Raw genomic sequence first — 23,937 nt, forward strand, 5'->3', positions numbered from 1 at the left:
GAAGAAACTCTAGGAAAGATGGTTGTCTGTTTTAGATGAGCCAAGCTGGAATGCTAAGTAGGTGGAGGGAGTTCTACTGGGACAAAAATCTGCACAGAGTCCATTTTCCCATGGGGGATGGGCTCTGCACTGAGCACATGGGAAGTCCTGGGTGATGGGATTTCAAGAGAGAAGTACGGTTCTGCCCTCTGACGAGGGAATTCCTCTGTAGCCGTGGGCCAATAAAATTAGCCACAATTATGTCTGCTGTTTCTCAAGCATTTTGATTCAAAGTACTTTCAGAGCTTTTCCATACTCTTGATATTTCATTCTCACAAAGTCCTTAGATATCTAGTGGAAAGGACAGGAATGCATAGCTACAGATTACAAGTTATAAAACAAAGGCAGCTGGCTGTCCTTCTGCCTGGGGTCCATCTTTACAATGGACCAGGGCATAATGCTAGTCTATTGAGTGTATTTAAGTTCCTCTTTGGTAGTTTATAAAAGGTGCTGGCGGAGAGTAATAGGTTTGTCATGAGTGGATGCAAACGTTAAAGCATTTCGCTATATATAATGTATGAGGTTTAATGTAACATGTAACCATTTAGACAAAGAGAAGTCATCCTGGGATGTTACCTGTCTCTACTCTGATGCCACTGCTCACATTTCTCTCTCTCCTTCTAGATCTGCTTTCAGAGACAATTTCTAGGCACGAAAGCCAAGCTCATTTATTCAGTCACTACTTACTTGACCTTAAAAAGAGTTATCGGTTAGATGTTTAAGCTCTCGTGTGTGTTTAAGAAAGAAAGATGGCTTTATATAGTTAGACGCATTCCTACAGGGAAGCAAATCCTTTTAATTTTCCTGCATCTAACATGAAAGGATTTGGGGGTGGTGCTGGGAAAGGATTTATTTATGAATTTTCGGCCCAAAGTTGAAATGAGATGCGGTCTCTACTGAATTATCGAGATAAGGTAGTAAGGCACATAACCACTTGTAGCTTATATGAACTGGACAGAAATGAAGATGCAGTTATAACCTGCACATATGTTTGCCATGAACTCTCATAACCAGTGCTTGAATTAAAATAGAAAATTTTGGAGCGCCTGGGTGGCTCAGTTGGTTAAGCATCAACTTCGGCTCAGGTCATGATCTCGCAGTTTGTTGAGTTCGAGCCCCGCGTCGGGCTCTGTGCTGACAGCTCGGAGCCTGGAGCCTGTTTTGGATTCTGGGTCTCCTTCTCTCTCTGCCCCTCCCCCACTTGATCTCTGTCTCTCTCTGTCTATCAAAAATAAATAAACAGATAAAAAATTTTTAAAAAATAGAAAATTTAAAGACGGTGAATGGATCATGGCAGGGGTTGTCAAGCTCCTTCTGACAAGGGCCAGACAGTAAATATCTTAGACTTTGCAGTCTGTATGATCTCTATCCCAACTACTCAATTCTGCCATTATAGCAGGGAAACAGCTGTAGATAATATGTAAATGAATGTACGTAGCTGTATCCCGATAAAATTTTATTGATAAAAACAGGCGGCGGGCCAGACTTGGCTTACAGGCTTAAGTTTGCTGACCCCTGATTTATGGTCTATTAAATTGAGGTAAAAATGGATGTTATCCTCAGAAATCAAGCCGTCTAAATGTATAGGAATGGATTTGTTCCTCCCCGGGCAAAAGACAGACAAATGCAAAACAGTATTGGCATCTATTTTCTCAACCATTTTCTATCTAAAGCATTGTCAATACCCAATGTTACTTAGCCTAAAGTGCTAGACAGTTAGGAAAACAGAAGTTCCACCTCGACCGCTCTAAAGGTTCACCTCTTTAAAAAAAAATAGCTTTTCTACTTTATCACACAAACAACAAATGTGCACAGAGGTTAAATAATAAAAACACAGATAAGCTAAAAAAAAAAAATAATAACAATAGCTTTGTAACACACTGAGCTATATCTTCCAAGCTTTGTTTCTACAAATGAGATCAAACATGCATCGAAACATGCATAGTTTTGTTTTATATTTTCTAATTTAACAAGAGATTGAGCTTTTGCTAAATTAAAAAGCAATGCAATATCATCAGTCATTAGGAAAATTCAAACTAGAACCACAATGAGATATTGTTTCATATCCAGTATGGTATCAGAATTGAAAAGACTGAAATACCAAGGTTTGGCAAGGACACGGAACACCAGGAATTCACATACACTGCTGATGGAGTATAAATGGTGGGTAGAACCACTTTGGAAAGCTGGCCATTTTTTATAAAATTAAGCACACGTGCCCCAATGACCCAGTAACTCGACTCCTCTGTACGTACTTACGAGAGGTAAGGGTCTGTGTCACCCACAAAGCATATACAAGGATCTTCATGACAGTTTTAATTACAATAGGTCCAAAATGGAAACAGCCCAAACTTCTACTGTTTGAGATGGACTGAGAACTCACATCTATCGAAAGGAATATTACTACACAAAATAAGGAGCAAACAACTGAAACTAGCACCAGTATCAAAAATGCCTACAAACAAATATTGAAGGAAAAGACATGGGACACAAGAGAGTGCAAACTGTATGATTCAATGCATGTAAAGTTCAACAGGTAATCTCTGGTGAAACAAACTAATCTCTGGTGAAAGACATCAGAACAGTTTACCTTAAAGCGTAACCACCACCAAAATCAAGATACGGGATGTTCCAAACCCAGAAAATTCCCTTAGTCTCTTTCTGCAGTCAAATGCTCTAACCCTGAGCTATCCCCCAACCCAATCTTTAGTCTCTTTCTAGTATCTTGACTTGAAAGGTGGTTAGAAGGACGTATATACCTTTATCAAAACTTATTAAACAGTTTGTTTAAAGTCCATACCATTAAGATGTGTAGATTATACCTTAATAAAGAGAAAAATATTCTAAAATGTTATTTTTTTGCCTTAAAAGGGAAGATCAAACAGAAAACTGGGAAGATACCCAGAATGGCAATATCTGATGGAGAGAGCTTTTATAAATTTTTTAAATTTATTTTTGAGAGAGTGAGCGAGTGTGCATGCACATGTGGGGGGGGGGGGGAGAGGGAGAGGGAGAGAGAGAATCCGAAGCAGGCTCCAGGCTCTGAGCTGTCAGCACAGAGCCCAACGCGGGGCTCAAACCCACGAGCCATGAGATCATGACCTGAGCCAAAGTCAGATGCTCAACCAACTGAGCTACCCAGGCACCCCAAGGAGAGAGCTTTTAAATGATAAAATTTGAAATGGAACAAAGAGGAGAGCCAACCCTTGTTTTGAGGTGGCAATCTCTACTGACTCTTCAATTTCACGTCCATAATTATCTCTTTTGGAGTCTATGGTCATAAAGATTGTCTTGCTTTTCTAAACTCTTTTTATTCCAATTTGCAAAACAGATGAGATTTCACTACATGGAAGGATGTCCTAAGGAAGAGCAACGAAAAATGTCAAGGACATCCTAAATGACATCTCCCAGTACTCTCTTTATAAGGACTCACAGGAGACATTCATCTCCAACATCAGTGTCTGGAAAATATGTGATTCTTCTGAATAATGAGGACATTCTCATCTTGTAGACACCGAGAATCCTGCCACGGACTTCATCCCTGTTTTGCTCCACCAAGAACACCAGAACCATATGCGACCCTCGTCTAACCTCATCTGACTCCAAAGGTCATTCTCCTCTTTTCCCTTAAGTCAATTAGCCTAACCATCTTGTTTTTAGTGCTATGGTTGTTGTTTTTTTTAATTAAGATATAATTCACATGCCATAGAGCTCACGCTTTTAAAAGTGTGAAATTCAGTGGTTTTTAATATATTCATGAAGTTGTAAGACTATCTCCCTCAAAAGAAACTCATTAGCAGTCACCTCCCATTCCCCACGATCTCCAGCCTCTGGCAACTATTAATATACTTCTCATGTCTGTAAATTTGCCTATTCTGAACATTGGATATAGGTGAATTCATACAGTATGTAGCCTCATGTGCCTGGCTTCTCTCACTCAGCATGACGTCTTCCAGGGTCATCTATATTGTACCATGTATCAGTACCTCATTCCGTCTTATCGTTGAGTATTCCACTGCATGGGTTATACTACCCTCCATTGGTCTCTTCATTAATGAATGGACATTTTGATTGTTTCTCCTTTTGGCTGTTATGAATAACGCTGCTATGAACATTCCTGTCAAGTTTTTGTGTGGACACATGTTTTCCTTTCTCCTGGGTACACATATGAGTAGAACTGATGGGCTATATATAGTAAGCTCTATGCTTAATTCCTTGAGGAAGTGCCAAACTCTTTTCCCAAGTAGTGTCACCATTTTGCCATCATTTTATGCATGGAAGGGTTCAAATTTCTGTTTATCTGTGCCAACATCTGTTATCGTCCTTCTGATGTGGGTGTGAAGTGACAGGGCATCGTGGTTGTGATTTGTATTTTCCCCACGACTAAAGATGCTGAGCGTCATTTCACATGCTTACTGACCATCTCTGTATCTTTTTTGGTAAAATGTCTTTTGAAATCCATTGTCCGCTTTTTAATTGGGTCGTCTTATTGTAGAGTTGTGATCTTTTTTTTTTTTTTTTCCAGTTTATTTATTTAGAGAGAGCAAACGTGAGTGGGGAGGGGCAGAGAGAGGGAGAGAGAGAGAGAGGATCCCAAGGAAGCTCAGCGCTGTCAGTGCAGAGCCCAATGGGGAGCTGGATCTCAGCAAGTGTGAGATCATGACCTGAGCAGAAACCGAGTCGGATGCTTAGGACGCTTCACCGACTGAGCCACCCAGGTGCCTCAGTCGTAATCTTTTTTAACACTCCCCTGCATTCTTCAGAGATGGCACTGAGAGAGAAATCTCCATAAAAAGGGGTGGAGTTTGTTTATACTTATCTACTTACAGAAAGGCCACTTCCATTAGTTTTGATAGGTTTAAAGTCATATTCTTTATCCTAACTTAGCTCTAACACACCACCCCACCAAACCTATGTCTTTATGTCTACACTTCAGAAGCGGAATTAATTGTTCAACTGCCAATGGGTATTAGGAAAGGATGTGCCGTTTTTACAGCTTTCTTTTCTGCTGTCGGTATATATTAAACACTTTTTAAAAAGTAATAAGAGGACAAGGAAATTAAGATAGGCTTTCTGTAAATCTAAACCTGTTTCTTTGCACGTGAACGATCTCACAGAGAAATTACTCTGATGGTTGTTAAACAAAAAAAAAAGCATGTTGCCTACGCTATCAGTCAAACCTTCGTGTTAACTTTTCTAAAGCAGTCTCAATTTGATCACCTACTCAAGTTCCCATTTGCCTTTAAAATGAATCCACATGAAAAGACACCTTATTTTGATTTTTCCAAATTATGGGAAAAAAGGACAGTCAGCTAATTATTGAACTAGTCGCTACCCAAGCTCATAAATCGACTTTGCTCATCCTACATACCTGAGTGGGATTTACTGACACTTCTGATAATTTAACATTTAAAAATAACAATACTCATCTTTTTTAAAAGCCCTTTATTAGTTGATGGCTGAAATAGCTTTCCCAAACACAACAAGCTGTAAAAGGATCCCTGGGCTATTACTGTGCATGCAGTTCAGGGCACCAAAGGGAAAAAGCTCTTTAGGTGAGTCGATGGGATTACAGGTATTACATAACCATCCTTGGAGAACTCAGAGTAAATCAGGGATAATATCCCATCTCTGGCGCTTCTTACACATTCAAAGCTGCAAGTGAAAAAGGTCCCAAATGAAATGAAAAGGCGGAGGCAGAAAGGTCAACACACTTTCAGAAGATATTTTAATGTGTTGAAAGGGAGGAGGATTCTTTTAATGAGAGGATGTTATGCTTCTCATCGGGGATAACACAATTTCTTTATGCACAGGATGGCGTGGCCCTCTCCAACATTCCTTCCGCGTTTCCATCTTTTTTTTTTCCTTTTGACTGAGGTAAAACGTTACACGTGTAGTGAAGTATATACCAGTTACGGATTAGAGTGCCCAGCACTCCACAAGCCTCCCTGGTATGCCTTTCAAGACCCAAGAGTAACCACTGCACTCACCTCTATCACGGACATTAGTTTTGCTCATTTTTAACCTTTTTAAAAAGAATTTTTTTAACGTTTGTGTATTTTCAGAGTAGGGGGGGGAGGTGCAGAAATACGGGCACCGAGGATCCGAAGCTGGCTCTGAGCTGACAGCACAGAACCCCACGTGGGGCTTGAACTCACGAACCTGTGAGATCATTACCTGAGCCGAGGCTTAACCGACTGAACCACCAAGGCGCCCCCTTTTTAATATTTATACAAACGAAATTGTAAAGAATGTTCTCTTTTATTCTGAGTCTTTTTAAGTCAACATTACGTTTATGAGATTCATCTACGCTGTCCACGTTTACCAGTAGTTAGCTCCTTTTTTTATTAACAGCTAGGCGTATCCATTATTTGAATATGTCACAACTTATTTCCACATTCTACTGCTGATGGATATATGGGTTGTTTCCAGCTTTGGGCTATTCTGGGTAAGCTGCTGTGAACATTCTTGTATATATCTTTCGGTGGGTCTGTGCACTCATTTCTTTTGAAGATGTTCCCAGGACTAGCATCACTGAGTCACCCAGATATGTTTCGCTTTAGGAGACACTGCCAAACTCTGGCTCGATTTATACTTTCACCAGCCACATCTGAGAGTTGCACTTGCTTCACATCTCGCCAACACTTGGTGTTGTCAGTCCTCTTCATGTCAGACCTTCTGGCGGAGTAAAGCACCACATTTCGATTTCCTGGATGTACCTCTACCATTTCGGGAACACAGAGCCGTGAAAAAGGCACTATTTGCGAAAACAAAATGGGTCTGCATTCTGTAGACCTGGATCCCGTCATCATCCTGGGGAATGTGGGGAACGCCATCTCCAAGAGTTTGCTCAGCCCCAGGAGGCAGGAGGAAGTCCTGATGTCTCTCTTCCAGAAACAACTCACTGGGCCACATCCACTGCGGGGGGGGGGGGGGGGGGGGGGAGGATGGCGGCGGGGAGTACATTCTGGGCCTGCATATTTTCAGATTTCTGAGAGCTCAAAGTCCAAGGGCGCCTCAGCCAAGTTTCCATTCGGTTTAAAACTGCTCAAGCGCTTTGTTCTGTCACTTGCAGGACACAAACTGGGATTCCTTCACTCATTACATTTTGCACTGGATTCTCTTCCTGTCCTCATTAAATCCCCTGAGTCGACAGAGTTTACTAGAAGCAACTTTTATCTTTCCCTTTGGAAGAGCTGCATCATATGACTGGCTCCTAAGTGGGTCCATTTTGAAAGGCCAGTGGAAATCCTTAGTGCTATTTTAAAACAGATTTAAACAACGTTGCTGAACCAAAACACTGTTTCATAAGCCTGACCAAGTAATGTCATAAAACACCCCAACCCCCAAAACAAGCAAAGAAAAATGGAGGACTTGTATTCTCCAGCATCAAAACAGAACATTTCTGTCCTAAAAGTATTTTGCAAATCAAACAGAAATTTTTAAAGGCCACGTAGGTATTTTTATGTTGGTGAAATGAAGTCCTGGAACAGTCAAGTGTGAATTCGGGACACAAACATTCTTTCTCATGACGAAATAGGGTGTTGACTCTCCTTGGTCCCAGTACTAAAAAGATGCCTGTCTCCATTAATCTAGTTCATCGGATAATTGCTCAACTCTTTGTTTTCCAGCTTTAAAGGGAGACGGATGAGAGAAATAACCTGACGGTGAGAGTTCATATTTTTCGATGGCAGAGGGAGAAGAAACCGGTTTAAGTGCTCAATCCCACTCGAGGAAGAGCAAATTCAGACTGTACTCTATGCACGGATTTATTGAGCAATTTAGGTAGCCACCCTCCAGAGAAATGCTGTCACTGGGAGAAGGTACTTAAAGGGCCATGTTCATCGCCCCGGAACACAGGGACTGCGGGGAAATTTCGGGTTGCTATTTTCAACGGAGACATTTGTTTCCAAACAAAGGGCTCTCTGCCAGCTATTTTAGAAGCACTTGCATATTTATTCAGTCAACTCTGTGCTGGGGATTGTCTTTGGGCACTGAGGTTTTATCAATGTCTATTTAGAGCAGAATGAAACACAGCTCAAGATGGAAACATAGAATATTTCCAGCCTAGAATGTGAGATGCTTCCTTTTCTTACAGCGCTGGTATCTGGTTTCTCCCTCGCTCCCTCTCTGCAATTGCCACCTGTCTCACAATCTTTGGCATGTCCTCGTTTAATTCCTGCTGTTTTGTTTTTAGTGGCACATAAGATAATAGTGCGCTTTAACAAATTATAGATTTGTTGAAATATGGTGTGTGTGTATAGCTTTGAGAGACAGCAGATCTTCCCTGTTAGGACGTAGTGACAAGCTCCATCTGGCTACGTCCACCACGGAACTAGACAAGGGTGAGGCTTCCTTTTATGCAAGGGATAATATGCTAGAATTTGTATGGTGCAAGTTAAGGAAGGACACAAAAGGGAAAATGTAAAAATGGGCTCATTATGTCAGCGGGGCTGAATTCAAATCTGTAATTCTTAGAAAGAGCAGATGAAAGTTCCTGAGTCAGAATCTCTACTCTTCAATTTCTCTTTACCTCCAGTTCATTCCAGAAGTATCTACTAACTACAAGGCACTGGGCTCTTGGTTGCAGACTCAGATAGGAAAGACACTCTGTGCCTGCCCTCAAGATGCTTATAGCCAGTGCAGAGAACACTTGTGTATGTTCTCTCTCTCAGTCTCTCTCTCTCTCTCTCTCTCTCTCTCACACACACACACACACACACACACACACACACACACACACACACGCACACACCCCTACCTACTTCCTGGACTCAAAAACAAGTCTGACTTTTGAAGTCACCCAACAGAGGGGTCACTAACATGTCACACTGTAGAGAGGTAAGACTGACCCACACCTGCTTCCTGTTGTTAGAGAAACATGCACACATATTTGGGAGTACGGTGGCTTGAAAGATGAGCAACAGCGAAAGCCGGGGACGGCTACCACAGGCAGAGAGGGCAGCAGGCACACCCTGAGGCTCCATCACACGAAAGGCATGCTGAGTAGTCAGTGGTGACTACCGTGGGGCGGGGGGAGTTTGGAGAAGCATAACAGGAGGTCAGTGTCCTGGGCAGGCTGGGGCAGGCTGAGCCAGCTGTGCAGGGCCCTGCCCACAGATACACTTGGAATGGATTCTGTAAGTGATGAAAGGCCACGAATCCCAGGGTCACCTCTGGCTGAAGTGACACTTTGGTTTGTGGGTGTCAGGCCTGAGCCCCAAGGACAAACGTCAACTTTAGGAGTACCTTTTGTCTTGAGTAAACGGACCACTGGGCCAGAAGGAACATTAGCTGTTCTGCATAGTCACTAACGACGGTACTGATGATCCAATCTTTGGAGGCCAGAATGGGTCGTTATCATAGCAGGACGAAGAGGGACAAGAGCTAACACTTGGCTAAGAAATGCCTTTAGTTCCTACTATATATTAATTCATTTACTCCTTACAATACCCACGTGAGGTAGGTACTATTATCGTCTCGGTGCTACAGACAAGGAACCGGAGGCACAGAGATGCTAAATAACCTGCCCAAGATCACAGAGCTACGTGAGTAGTGGGCTGGGATCAGAATCCAGGCTGTCCATCAAGTCTGTGTTTTAAGCCACAACAATACCTTGCTGCTCTTCAGAAGGGGGAGTAAACAGTGCAGTCTGAGGTCTCCCCTGTTCCTCGTATTCCCCCTCCAAAGTTCACCTGACCCTTGAAATCCCTCCAGGACAGATCCACCCGCTCACTGGGCCTTTGTTGTATCAGGACAGGACTAAACCCTGAGGATCCAAGAAAAGCAAGACCCAGCGGCCCATCCTTGAGTTGTGCATAGCTCAGGATGGGGGAAGGGCAGAGGGGACCTCAGCAAGACAAAGGCAGGTCAATGGTCTACTCACCAACAACCGCAGCAATACAGGGGGCTCTGGAAGGGGCTGAGGCTCCCCCAGGATCTGTTCTATTCCTGTCAAGACGCAAGAACACCTGACCAACTAACAGATAAAACCAGAGTTTCTCTAACTTCTGCCCTTCCTGTCCTACCTTGATGATATCTCACATTGGAGGCCACTATACTCTTTCTAAATTGATTTTTTTTTTTTTTGCCTAAATAAAATTCAGAGAATTTTATATTACGACTATAAAGACGACAGCAGTATCGTTTGACCTAAATCGGAACACAGCCGTGCTCGTTCATGAGGCTTTCATGCGGCAATGGGAGAGTCAAAGAGTTGCAACAATCACTGAATCGTCTGCAGAGCTTAAGATATGTAGCGTCTGGTCGTTCAGAAAGCTTGCGTTCCTCTGAAATAAACAGCACTTCGTCCTAACTAGGTTAGGATGGCTGGTTGCCTGTCTTGTCTCCATTACAAAGAGGGAGTAACAAACGTTCAAGAGGTACTAATTAAGGGTGGACCGGCATCAAACTGAGGTTTTCCCATTAGTAATAAATAGATGGGGTGACTACTGGAAAAGGGAATGACTTTATCACTGTACGATTTGGTATTACCGCGTACTAAGTTTAGTACTCCCCGAAATTAGGTTTCGGACGCTGCCTGCGGCATTTACTCTAGGGAAAATACTGTATTAAACCAGTACGTGCATTAAATTAAATCATACGTAAATGCCCGAAAATGTGATTTGGGAGCACAAGGGGGTGAAGGTGCTGAAACGGTGTAGCGTTAAATGCGCACAAGAACTGCATTGTTAGAGAAGCAAAGCGTGGTTGAAAAGATACTAGGAGCTGGGTTTAGGACCCACGGGTTGAAGCCACCAGTGAGACTGCAGGCAGGTTTCTTCGTGTCTCTGAACGTCAGGACACTGAGGACCCGAGCATTAGTCCCTTCCTGCCTGCCACAGGAGATGACTCAAAGTCCTGGGAGACTTTGCCGTTGGTAAAGGGCTTTGTGACCATCAACTGTCATATCATCACCCATGTTCTCTGCAGTCCTCCTGCCATATGGCTAACAGCTAAAGCAGTGCTGAGGAACAGGCCAGCGGGTTAAGATTTGGTTGCGTGAAGCAAGATGGACTCAGGAAGGGTGGGCCACAGGGTCCCAAATAAACGTCGGGGAGAGATGGCAGGTGCCACAGGGGCAAACAAAGGAGGAAGCAGGGAGTGAAAGAGGCTTTGCTTCTGTGGTGATCTGAGGCGAACCGGACACTGCACGGGAGACCCCGATGGCCTCACCTTGAGCTGACGGACACAAGGAGGGGCCCAGGCGCCCTTTCTAACACCCCAGTTCGGTTTTCCCCATGGAGTTGGGTTCCACGATACCAGGATCCCATCCCGTTCTCTGATTACACACGTCCCAGCATCTCCGGGCAAATGAGCCATCTGCCTCCCAGTTTACAGTAGCTGAGGAAGGCGGGTATTTATTTTAGAAACTATGCTCACTTACAAGCTTGATTTTTAATGCTGTGACATAACATTTGGGGCTGTATATCTACACTGTGGCATCATGAACAATTCAAAACGACTAGAGCCTGTGCCCTTCACTTTTCTCCTGAAGGAGGAGCAGGGCTGTGTAGTTATTACAGTAAAAAGCAGTAAAAAGTTATTACAGTGGCAGCAGCAACCAGGGCCCAGAGCAGAGCCTGGGTGCCACCAGCAGAAGAACCCCGAGAGAACAGCTATCATTATTCAGGGTCTGCCGTGGGCCAAGCAGGGTGCTAAATGCACCACCCTCATAAGGTCCAATGCACGAAACAATCCAGCAAGGTTGCCCCACGTTGTCGTCAGCCAGCAGTCAGTCAGTTGCACGTAGGACGAAATTATACCTCTTGCCAAAGATGAGGCAGCTCGAGGGTGGGGTCAGATTGGAACCCAGCTCAGGCTACCTTCAAAGCCCTCTGTTCCTTTGCTCTGCTCTGTCCTATGGTGTCATGGAAAGTTCTCCTTTTTCTAAGGTGAGAATGTGCTGAGCGCCCCTTTACCAGGAGACAGGCTGCAGGGAGAAATGTGTTAGTAAAGCTGAAGGAATTTTAATACTTCCTTTGCAGTCGGAGTGTTAATGGGCTTGAAGTCCCACAGTGGCACTGACATCACTGGGCTGCCAGTGCCCAAACGGAATTTGTTTTTGTTTTTTTTTTAAACTCCCAAACAGATGCAGGAAAACCTTAACATTTGGCAAGTGGAAAGGGACAGCACATTTTTACTTTCCAGCTTCCGTGACATTTTTAGATACAAAAATATAAAGTTTCCAGCCTTTCCTTTACTTTTGGGGAGCTCTTTGGGGATTTGTGTGTGGCGGGGTGAAAGGAAAGGTGGGAGTTAATGCCACCTCTCTGTTGAGAAGAACAAAAAGATCATGCCGAACCTTGGGAACGCAGTAACAGGCTAGGACGTAACATGGGAACAAATGAAGAAATAAACTAAAATTAGAAAGACGCTAAGTGCCCTGATGATGATTTTTATGTAATTTCCCAAGTACACAAGGCAACCTACAATACGAATTTCCTCGTTATAAAGCCAGTAAAATCCAGCCGTAGAACCAATGAGCACATCGATATAATTTGTGCATCAACAAAAGTGATTTTAACTGAGGTTAAGTGCCTTTAATCCAAAAGGTTTGTTTTAACGTAAGTTTAACGGTAAAGGGGAAATGAAACACAGAACAACAAAAACCTCTCGTGGAAGTATCAAAGTGTCCGTGCAAAGCATATTCATTCTATCCAATCGACCCATGGGGACATTCATGTCCAAGTATAAATCAGAATTTAGAGACTTCATAAAAAGCTGTTTTTAAGCTCAATATGCCCCAAATGAGAAGGTGTCAATGAGCACTTAGGGACTCCTAAATTCAGAGATTATTCAATCGCTTTATTCTACAAATATACTTAGGCAACTGTCAGAGGAAAAAAATGCTGTGAAATTAACACTAAACCACATTCTCAAACAAAATCAAAGGCATGTTTTGCCCACCACTCAAAAGCACGGCCCACATAAACGTAAGTTCAATGGCAATTTGAAGAGGTTCCTTTATAAATTAATGGCCAGTGATTTTCAGAAAGAAAAGAAACAGAATGGGGGTGACAGCCACAGTAACCTCCATGGTTTTTCTGTTACATACATGGGGCAAAGGCATCCCATCTCTAAGGCCAGAGACCCAGGGAAACCTGGGCAAACGTCAGAGGCATCCAAAGCCCACAACTTCCCCTTTATCATGGCACATGAGTCTTGCTTCTGATCTGCTTTTTATCTGTCATTTTCCTATTGGCCTCCTGACCCCAATGTCTAGCTAATCCTTGGATCCCCCTTTTTTGTCAGTGAGCAACCTGACAGCCAAGGACTGGCCAGGTGAGCCCCAAATTCCACCACTTACCCATGTTAGCCTCTGCACCCTTTTGGACTTTTGCCATGCACAGTTACACAAGATGCCCACCATTTTCCATAGCAAATCCACAAGAAGATCTAATGTCCTCCAGGGAGAGAACTGACAAGAGGAAGCTCATTGTAGAAACACTGTTGTCTAAACAGGATTAAAAGCATCGGTTCTCACATCATGCCCAGGCTGTCAGTCAACACTAAAGGCTCTCTTACTCAGGTAGAAAACACAAGCCGAAAGAAGCTGAATAACTTGTTCTGGGCCCGCAGCAGAGAAATGAGTGCCTTAGAGTTCAATAGAGGCATGCCCAGAACTGTTTTGTGCCTGGCAACTTTTCAGGAAGTGAAGCTAGGGAGATGTCAGATTTGGTTGTCTTTTAAAATAGCCACATTTAGGGGACACCTGGGTGGCTCAGTCAGTCGAACGTCTGATTTCAGCTCAGGTCATGATCTCACGGTTCATGGGTTCTGGCCCTGAGTCGGGCTCTGTGCTGACAGCTCAGAGAATGGGGCCTGCTTTGGATTCTGTGTCTCCACTCTCTTTTTGTCCCTTCCCTGCTTGTGCTCTCTCAAAAATAAATGAATAAACTTAAAAAAATTAAAAAAATTAAAATAGCCACATTTCGGGACACCTGGATGGCTCAGTTGGTGGAGCATGTGACTCATGATCTCAGAGTCATGAGTTCAAGCCCCACATTTGGCATAGAGCTTACTTACAATCTAAATAAATAAATACATAGATAGATAGATAAGCAAACCACACTTAATCACTTCATTAATCTAACTTCATTGACCAAACGATCATGCTAACTTCCAGGGCTACTAAGTGAGGAAGACATGATGCTTGCCTTGCCTTTTAGGAGGTTATAATCAAGCTAGGGAGCCCATGCTGTGCAAAGAATCACACTATAATAGGTTGGCAGTTCACGGAGGCATGTTCAAAGCTCTACAGAAATATGGGGCAGAATGAATTGTGTAGAATGTGGGGTAGGGCTCAGGGAGTCTTCTCAGAAGAAAAGACATTTCTGCTGGCTCCTAAAACTCCAGTCCAGGGCACAGCCTCTACAGAAACATGGAGCCGTGAGGCTCGCGGGTCCGCATGGCCCAGGATGGCGGCCGCATGGCCGCGGGTGTCTATTGGTAGGAGAGGAACAACTGTCCCTGGGAGATGAGCTGAGCGTGAGCTCATGGAGCAGCCAGAGTGGCATATGGGACCACCGGGTGAGCCACCTAAAGCGGAAGTAGGCAAAGTATGGCCTTTGGGCCAAACCCAGTTCTCTACTGTTCCTGTAAATAAAGTTTTATTGGAACACAACCAATCTTTGTGTATGTACTTTCTGGGGCTCCTACAGAGATCACATGGCCCACAAAGCCAAAAATATTTTCTATTTGACCCTTGCCAGAGAGTTTGCTGACCCCTGGCTTAAGGATTTCAGCTATGCATTTGGATGCCTGTAGCTGGCCAAATGCATATGGCCAGGCTTTCTCTACTCCTACAGTCTCTCAGTGGCATCGTCTTAAATCTTCCCCTTCCCCATCATGGACAATTAGTGGTTTATCTGTATCATAAGCTTGTCGGGACATCTCTTTCACGATCCCACATTTTATGTCTTCATTCATTCTTTTTTATTTCTTATTTTAGGGCCACATACTTTCCTTTGTGGACATCATTTCAAGCCTCCCACCCCACCGGCAGAAGCTCATCACTCAACTTTGAGACATTTTGCTTCCTTTGCCTCCTCCCCAAGTTCTTCATAAATTTTTGTACCACTTCCAGAATGCTGCTGAAAATCGATTTTTTTCACTTGCTGCTACCGCTTTCGAATCTCATGCTTTGACAAATAGCTATTTCTCTGCAGAAAGGCTCCCTTAGCTTTACAAAGCCCTCGGCAAATATAAGGTATACCCACCAGCACTTACAGAACAGAAGAGCGAAGAAATAATCCTGCTTTCCTGATCCCCCACACCCAAGGATTTCTTTTACTAGTAAATCCCCTTATACGTTTAAAACCAAATTTGGGCTATAAAAATTAAATTTGCACACGACTTTCTAGGGGGTACATCTCTAATATACAACAAGGAGTGTGATTATTGTTTAATTAACCACTTGGAATAGAGTCGAGTCAAAAAGAGAAGTCAGAGGTTTAAAAGCTGCTTTTTATGGCATGTAGTATATATTACTATCGGGATCCAAATCCCAGCACTGGCCCTTACTAAATGCGTTACTCTAAATTAATTAACCTCTCTGCACCTAAGTTTCCACATCTGCCTAAAAAAAAGGGGAAGAATGGGATTGTAACTCATCTTTCTCATACGGCTATTGTTCGGCTTGAATGGGACAAAGTATTAAAAATGGTTAAGAAGTCCCCGGCGAACAGAAAACACCTTGCCTATGTTAGCTATTACTATAATAGGATTTTCAGGTTTCTTTCTTTCCTTCAACAGCACAAAGAATAAGAACATACCGGGAACAGCACCGTGGGACGGGATAGGCCTTGGTGGGGACATTGTAAATTTTTGCCTCAGGTCTTTCCGATTAGCTACATAGGGATTCTTTCCTCCCACGCTCCTGCCCCATGTGGTTTGGGTGGGGTAGACCTCGAGGCCCGGCTCCTGAGATTGGCACATGACTGAGACCTAGCCAATTACAGCAGTCTACCCCTCCATCACCCCCAAGGTGAGACAGTTATACAAGGGCACGTGATCCAAGTTAGGCCAATGAGAACCAGTTCCTGAGCACTCATGAAATGATGGGGACCCACACCTCTCTGTCAGGTTGGTGGCCATCTTGAGTAGCCATATGTAAAATCTTCCAGAAAACCAAACCAACATGGTAAAAAAAAACAAAAAAACAAAAAAAAACAAAAACCATCTATGGGAGACGAGGAGCCACGCCCCCCAAACGACCTCGAGCCCTTGCATGCAGTCATGTTACTCCGGACTGTCCAATTGCATGTGCCGATTTTTTAAGCTTATGCCAAGTTTGAGCTGAGTTTTCTGTCACTTGCACCCGAAGAGTTCTGACACACACTAATGAATTGTCATGACCTATGGCAAGAATTGAATGCAAATCTTATGCAGCTTGGTACCACAGAGAAAGCACGGCCAGAAGAGGAAAGGCTTGAACTGTAGTCTTCGTTCTGTCTTGAGCCAGTTGGGGATTGCTGGGAAAACCGTTTCACCTTTCTGGGTCCCAGTGTGCTTGTATGTCAAATGAGAGAGGTGAGTGAAAATCAATCTCTAAGATCCCTTTTCAGCTCTAACATTCTAGGAGTCTCTATTATTCTTGGGTTCATTTCGGTTGCGAATATCTTGGTATAACCGGTTACCGATTCTCATATTTTCCTGCTTCTTTCTGTTTCAGCTGAAAAAAATTTTCTATCAGACCCTAAGTCTCTCTATTCCAAGCGTTTATTCCTTCCCCTTCAATTTCCTTCGAAGGAAAATATATTTATTTTTGTATACTTGGGCATAATGATCCCATTTTCTTCTCATTTATATATTTTTAAATCTAATTAAGGTGATAAGTTCCTTGGGGGTTGAAACTAGAGTTTTCCTGTGGGTGTAAACATTATTTTTTTTTTTTAATTTTTTTTTTTTTTCCAACGTTTATTTATTTTTAGGACAGAGAGAGACAGAGCATGAACGGGGGAGGGGCAGAGAGAGAGGGAGACACAGAATCAGAAACAGGCTCCAGGCTCTGAGCCATCAGCCCAGAGCCCGACGCAGGGCTCGAACTCCCGGACCGCGAGATCGTGACCTGGCTGAAGTCGGACGCTTAACCGACTGCGCCACCCAGGCGCCCCAACATTATTTTTTTTTTAATTGGCAACCGAGCTGCCAGTTTTTACAGAGCAGCAGGATATGGGTTTTAAGTAATGTAAGCAGGAAATGGGTCTCCAGCCCACACAAAATAAATGCAAAAGTACTGATTTACCCTGAGTCCACATCTGGCTTACTCATTTATAATTTCAGCCTAGACTAAAATTCTCCCACAGAACTGCAGCGTGACTGACATCCATGTCTACAGAATGTGAGACCAAAAATGGAGTGTCAGGGGATCATTCTGTGAGTCTGACTTACACATATAAAAAAATCTGGCTATTTCAGGGAAACGTTGTGCTCTTCAGCGGTAGGGTCTGGGGCCCGAGCTAAGTTAGTATTAGCTCTCTTATCTCCATATTCATTGATTTTAAGTAATTCGATAGCTCTAAAGTTTGGAGGGAGCAAAGAGAACTGGCTGAAATGTGGTCAACTGACCCATCATCCACAGATAAAAGTTTCCAGGGGAAAAAGACCTTCCCAGGAGGTATGGGAGGACGTTACCCTATCTGATGACCCAGTCCATTCTTGCTCATCAGGACCCTAAAATATGACTAAGACGCCAACCTCAACTGCCTTAACGGCACCTCTTGGCAAATATAACAAAACTTGCTGGAGGCAGTTGGTTTAGCGATTCAGTCCAGCTCTTCAGGGCCCAGTTTCTGCCTGTCTTTCCACTCTTCTATCTACAGTGCCTTCTTTGTCCTCGAGTTGGAGGATAGCTACGAGGGGCACTTGTGGCTACCTGCTTCCTTGTCCACATACGTCGGAAAGGAGGGCACTTCTGTCCTAATATTTTAAGCTTGAGTCTTTTGTCCTGTTTGGGTAATTTTATTTTGGTAAAATTTCAAGTTTGCTCCAAAGGTGCAAGAATAGTACAAAGACCTCCTGTACGCCCTTCATCTAGATTCACAATTCTTCATAAGTAATAATATAGAACGGTACATTACAGTGCTATAATCTATAATCCGTATTCAAATTTCACTCACTGTCCCAATAATGTCCTTTAGAACTATTTCCCTCTGGCCAAGAATCCGATCTGGATTATGCATTGCAGGTAGCTGGCATGTCTCTTTTAATCTGGAACAGTTTTTCAGTCTGTCTTTGCCTTTCATAATGTTGGCATTTTTGAAGGCACTAGTTTGTTTTTTTTTAATTGTGTTGCTTTCTTATTACTGAGTTTTCAGAGGTTTGTATATTTTATTTTTTTAATATTTTAAAAAATATTTATTTTTGAGACAGAGACAAGAGCGTGAGCGGGGGAGGGGCAGAGAGTGGGGGAGACACAGAATCCGAAGCAGGCTCCAGGCTCCGAGCTGTCAGCACAGAGCCCGATGTGGGGCTCGAACATGCGAACCTCAAGATCATGACCCGAGCTGAAGTCAGCCGCTTAAGTGACTGAGCTACCCAGGCACCCCAAGAGGTTTGTGTATTTTAGATACAAGTCCTCAATCAGATGTGCAATTTGTAAGTAATTTCTTCTAGTACGTGACTTGTCTTTCCATTAATTCCATAGTATCTGTTGGAGAGCTGACATCTTTTTTATTTTGATAAAGTCTAATTTATCTTTTTATTTCTTGTGGAGGCTGAGCATGAGTTTTGAATTCATTCTCGTTGGACTGGCCTACATCACAGCTTCCCACCATGAACCAGTGACATGGAATATGACGGGTGGCTGGGACACAGAATAGGATGCTTGGCTTGAGTCAACGGAATTGTTCCCCATCCTGCTGTTTTTCCTCAAGTACGGAAACCCAAGAAACGGAAAAGCATGCTAAACCCTAGGCACATTTAAGAGAGGTGAAGGGACAGAATGGCTACTGGGCAGCCAAGCAACATTCCCTAGAAGCAGTTCCAGGCAAAAAGCCAGTCGGCCAGCTGAGCAGCGCTGCTTGGCCCTGGGGGCTTTCCGTCCTCAGTCTCCCCACCACCCAATGGCCACATTTCCCAGTTCCAAAGTCCGAGAGCCCTGGACCTAGAACATAAGCCTTCGAACCAGGCTGCAAGATCACGGCTGAGGTTCCTGTCTTTTTGTCCCAGTGCTTCACTCACACTTCGCCTTCACCAAATCCCCGAGTAACAAGATGAATAAAGTAACAGCCATCACATTCAGTGCTTCACCTTCTACACAACCCTGTGCCGTCCTTAGGTCTGCCTGAGCCAGGCCATTTGCCCGTTGTCGCTTCCTTGTTCCCTTCACGTGAAAGCACCAAAGAGAGAAACGTAAGGATGAAAATGTTGGCAGTGTATATATACGCTGTCTGTATTAAGTGACGTACATTTCAAGTCCCCATTATCAGATGTTTTTGGACCACTCATTTTTAATTCATTAAAATGTTCTCTTTCGCATTAAAAAAAAAAAAAACCCTGCAGAATTCTTTGGCGGAGGGGGGGGGGTGGGTGGGACAAAAAAAAAAAAGCTAAATCGAATTTGGAAACATGCCAACGCACCAAGTTTCTAAATATTTCTTCCACAACAAAAGGTTTACACTCCCTTCCCTCTGAGAAAGGGCTAATTATTACTACTGTTAATATTCATGCCTCTTGTCTCCTTTTGTTCTCAGGGACACGGGCACAACTCTGTTCCCACGGTCAGGACGGGGAAATGGCGTCTCTAAGTGGCGATGCGATGTGCTAGACATTGGTGGCTCTACGACAACACACAGTGAGTTGGGACCGCTCTGAAACACACATCTGCCATCTGCAGCACACAGCTCCAGCCCTGTCCCCAGCTGCCACTCAGGCTTGATCTGAAAATCCCCACGGTTATTCTGTTTTCAGCTCACCTCTGTTTACACCTAGCCTTGGCAATCTAACCTTGGTGTCATATGGGAATTCCGCATGCCATGCCCTCCACAACTTGATTCTGGAAGCTGAGCAAGTCCTATATATAGGTAAGCCAAAGAAGGAAAAAGAAAAGTTTTTGAGACTCCACTTACATTCTTTGGACATTCCCACTTCAAAGCACTTCTGGAGTCGGCAGTACTGGCATCGATTCCTGGTGACTTTATTAATAACACAGTTCTTATCTCGGTGACAAGTGTAAATCATGTTCTTCTGAATACTTCTGCGGAAAAACCCCTGCAAGCGAGGGAGAAGAGGAGTAAGAAAAAGAACTGGTAAGTTTCGTGAGAGATCAAAGCCAGCCTTATCAATGCATTGATTGCTTGGTCTGAGTAACGAAGGGAGGGCAGCAGAAAAGTTAACTTATTTAAGCCTTCAAATCCTTGTGACATATTAATAGCTCTCCCTTTGTTTCAAATCAGAAAGCCCCTTTTTAATCAAAACTAGACATGATGGTTAGCGTCTTGCTAAAGGGAAATTAGTACCAACTTGAGTCACTTGAAAAACAAAACGCAAGACCTGGGTTCCCTCCAAACAGGCTTAATTCATAAGCGGCCCCCTTGCTGGCCAGAATGATTTCAGGTGAGCCTACCATCAAGAAACACAATATACGAGGCATCACATTTGCAAAAGAAATAAGATTCACGGAAGAATTTGGTCTTTTCAAAAAAAAAAGTCTCTTCCAATTTTTTTCCCCACATATTTAGCTCATTACGATATTTCAAATATGATGTAATTTACACAGTGTTTAGACAAATATGTGTTTAGACTGGAAACAAGGCGTAAAAATGACCGCCCATTTAATGGCACAGGAGAGCTGTGCTGTCCAACATGGTAGCCACTAATCACAGGGAGCTATTTAAATCAAAACTAATAAAAATGAAATAAAATTGAAAATTCGATTCCTCAGTTGCAGGAGCCACATTTCAAACGCTCAATAGCTACAGATAGCTAGTGGACAGCACTTATATGGAAGATTTTCATCCTGGCAGAAAGTTCTCTCGGGCAGCACTGTCCTCCAACATGGACGTTTTGACAAACTTACCTAAGAGTCATCTAACACTCTTGGGAAATGTAACTTTGTTTGACTTACTATTTATTATCGATTGGTCACAGACTCTGTAACGACTGTAGAAGACAGATAAATTACAAATATATTTGTTAAGGATAGGTGTAAAGATTTCTGTCTGGCTGAAATAGAACCAGAGAGTACTGTTTTATCGCCTTGGAGGACATTAACCAGTATTGTACCTAACTTTGAAGTCTTACTCCGGCATTCTCTTTTCTTTTCACTCTATCTATCAATCAACCTGCCTACCTAGACATTTTGCTCAAATCCCCCTTTGAACCAGTTTTGTTATCCCACCATTTCTCTCATGACTGGGTTCGACAAATCTTCAAATACGTGCTTACTGAATATTTGACAGAGTTATTACTTTTCAACTTTCTGAAAATTCTATTTTGGCAAAAGAAGCAATTTATCCTGACTTCTGTGAAATACTGATGAAATAAAGCAGACGGTAGGCTCATGAGCCCATGGTGACTGCCTTTTCCTCTTTGTCCTCACCATTTTTACCGCACAGTTTTGTAGACGATGGATAGTCGAGGGATGCTTGTTACGCAGACGAATGAACGGTGAGTGAAGGGCACATACCTGCTGTCTTTTCTCTCTCCTGATCGCCCAACAAAAACCTCTATGTTGCTAAGAGTATTGAGAGCAGGGAGGTTTGCCTTCACAACTGTGATGTGACTTTTACCCACATCAGAAACAATTCTCTTGGATCTAAGAGACACGTCACCAAATGTGCTGAATGGCACAGAAGACTCACTGAGTTCAACTTTCCCTGTAATACGTTCACACTCCAGGAACCAGAACTAAAAACATTTAAAGCTGAAGCACACTAACAACGAAAGCTCGTGTAACACATGTTGTTTAGGATATTTACGTGGGTACCCTAGGATTTTAATGTCTAAATAAACATATTTTTACTGGCATGGTTCAACTGTAAACGCCTGGAAATCTTGCTTAAGGTTGCAACTCCAGTCACATCCCAGACACACACATCTTCCAAGAAAACGCAGTTTATTTTTGTACCTCTGGAGCTACAAATATGCCCCAAATCTAAAATAACAGGTTACAAACACTCTGAACCTTTAATAGCATCTGTGCAGAGCGGTCACCTCAAACATATCTTTTTATGCAAAAAATATACCTACAGGACACTTTTGGCTGCCAGATGTACAAACTCAATTTACAGAAACTTCCTTGCTCTCCTGCCAAGAAACACTGACCCGATGGAAGATCTGGTCTTTCCTGCATGTGTGAAGCAAGTGGCCAAAGGTGACCTCCTCCATTTATTACAAACTAAGTATTTAGTTCAGCAGATGCTTAGTGAGTGACCAAGAGGGGGACCAAAACAATCTCGTGATGCTCAAATGAAAGAAGAAGAGAGAACTGAAGAACTTTATGTTGCCGCTGCTTGCCCAGCCATTGTGGTTCAGTAACAGTGATGGCAGAAACTAAACAGGACTCGGTTTTCCAAATCAGATTTTTGGCTAGATATCAGGAGAAGGTCTAAGTTCTCAGTAAATCATTTCCACCACGGTGGAACACTTGCTGACTAAAATAGATGCTGGGAGGTATTTTGATACATGGACTGGGTAAAGAGAAAACCCCCCTGAGGCCGGAGTGATATCTGCCTTCTACAAATTCTCCTCCCGGTAGTTGTGGGGAATTATTATTTAAACCTCGTTTCGTTGACTGCTTTGAGGACCTAGCGTGTGCATGTGTGTGACACTGTGCCCCGTGCCACCTAAATTTTAGCTGCTTAATGTTTTTTCTTAGGCTGACTCTAAATTCTAACATTACTTAAAACGGAGACCTTTAGTCTCTGGCTTCCTTTGAAAGCCAGCGCTGGCTTGTCAATATTAAAAGGCAAATAAAACACAAAAGTCAAACGAAACAATAATCAGATGTTATTTCGCTCTCCCTGGATACGAGATCTGCTAGGGGCTTAAAGCTCCAGGCCTTATCACTTCCTGAGACAGATCAGCACTGACTTGAGACTATCACTGAGGAATTCAGAGAAAATGTTTCTCATTCGGTGATTCAGCGAGAGTTAAAGCCACAAATCTGTGCCAACCTAAAATCGGAAGCCTCATACTTGGAGAAACAAAACTGCAACCCAAATCTTGTCACATGTAAAAATGGGTTTAGAGGTACTGAATTCAAAGCGTGATAGTCCTTGAAGCCAGTAGATGGGCAGAAACATACTAGAGGAGAAAACACTGAAAAGTTGAGCATATAAAAGGAAGGATTTCAGGGGCACCTGGGTGGTTCAGTCAGTTAAGCGTCCCATGCCTGTTTTCAGTTCAGCTCATGATTTCATGGTCTCTGGGGATCGAGCCCCAGAGCCCCACGTCGGGCTCTGGGCTGCCAGCGTGGAGACTGCTTGGGATTCTCTCGCTCTCCCTCTCTCTCTGCCCCTCCCACCCCTACCCATCCTGCGTGCAAGCTCTCTCTCAAAATAAATAGATAAATTTAGAAGGGAAAAAAAAAAAAAGGAAAGGAAGGAAGGATTTGGTTCCATTTGGAGGAGCAGCCCGGGGTTGGGGCAGGTAGGAATAGGTAGGAGGCAGTAGATGAAGGGCACAGGAGAGGAGGTCTAGGTGCTGGACTGCAGCCTCCTCATTATCACTGTGTGGCCTTGACTCAGTCACAGCCCTAGGAGGCGAAGCTCTCTCATCTTCTAAGTGAGGGGCTGGGCAGCTTATTTCCCAGATTTTCCTTTCAGGGTGTACATTTCTGGGATCCCAAGTGTGCCATCGCACCAGAGAGTGACAAATTGGGATGCCTTGAAAGTGAAGATGAGGGGCGCCTGGGTGGCGCAGTCGGTTGAGCGTCCGACTTCAGACAGGTCA

General features: G+C 43.4%; 1 protein-coding gene and 1 long non-coding RNA gene across 12 annotated transcripts in view; both read right to left on the reverse strand.

Moving 5' to 3' along the window:
- Window positions 1–23,937, reverse strand: part of RARB (retinoic acid receptor beta) — a 771,365-nt gene that overhangs the window by 83,262 nt on the left and 664,166 nt on the right. For all 11 annotated transcript variants that reach the window (XM_086674190.1, XM_086674188.1, XM_086674193.1 and 8 more), the window contains one exon: window positions 20,112–20,253. In XM_086674190.1, coding sequence (XP_086530316.1) covers window positions 20,112–20,253 — 142 coding nt within the window. The remainder of the gene's footprint in view (window positions 1–20,111; window positions 20,254–23,937) is intronic.
- LOC147577117 (uncharacterized) lies at window positions 4,545–19,560 on the reverse strand. The gene is made up of 2 exons (XR_015239933.1): window positions 17,146–19,560; window positions 4,545–16,906 (listed from the first exon to the last, which is right to left on the reverse strand). It is a non-coding gene; the product is annotated as an uncharacterized LOC147577117 (long non-coding RNA).

This window comes from Puma concolor, chromosome C2, assembly GCF_028749965.1.
Source record: "Puma concolor isolate L17-30 chromosome C2, mPumCon1.1.hap2, whole genome shotgun sequence".
Lineage (NCBI taxonomy): Eukaryota > Metazoa > Chordata > Mammalia > Carnivora > Felidae > Puma > Puma concolor.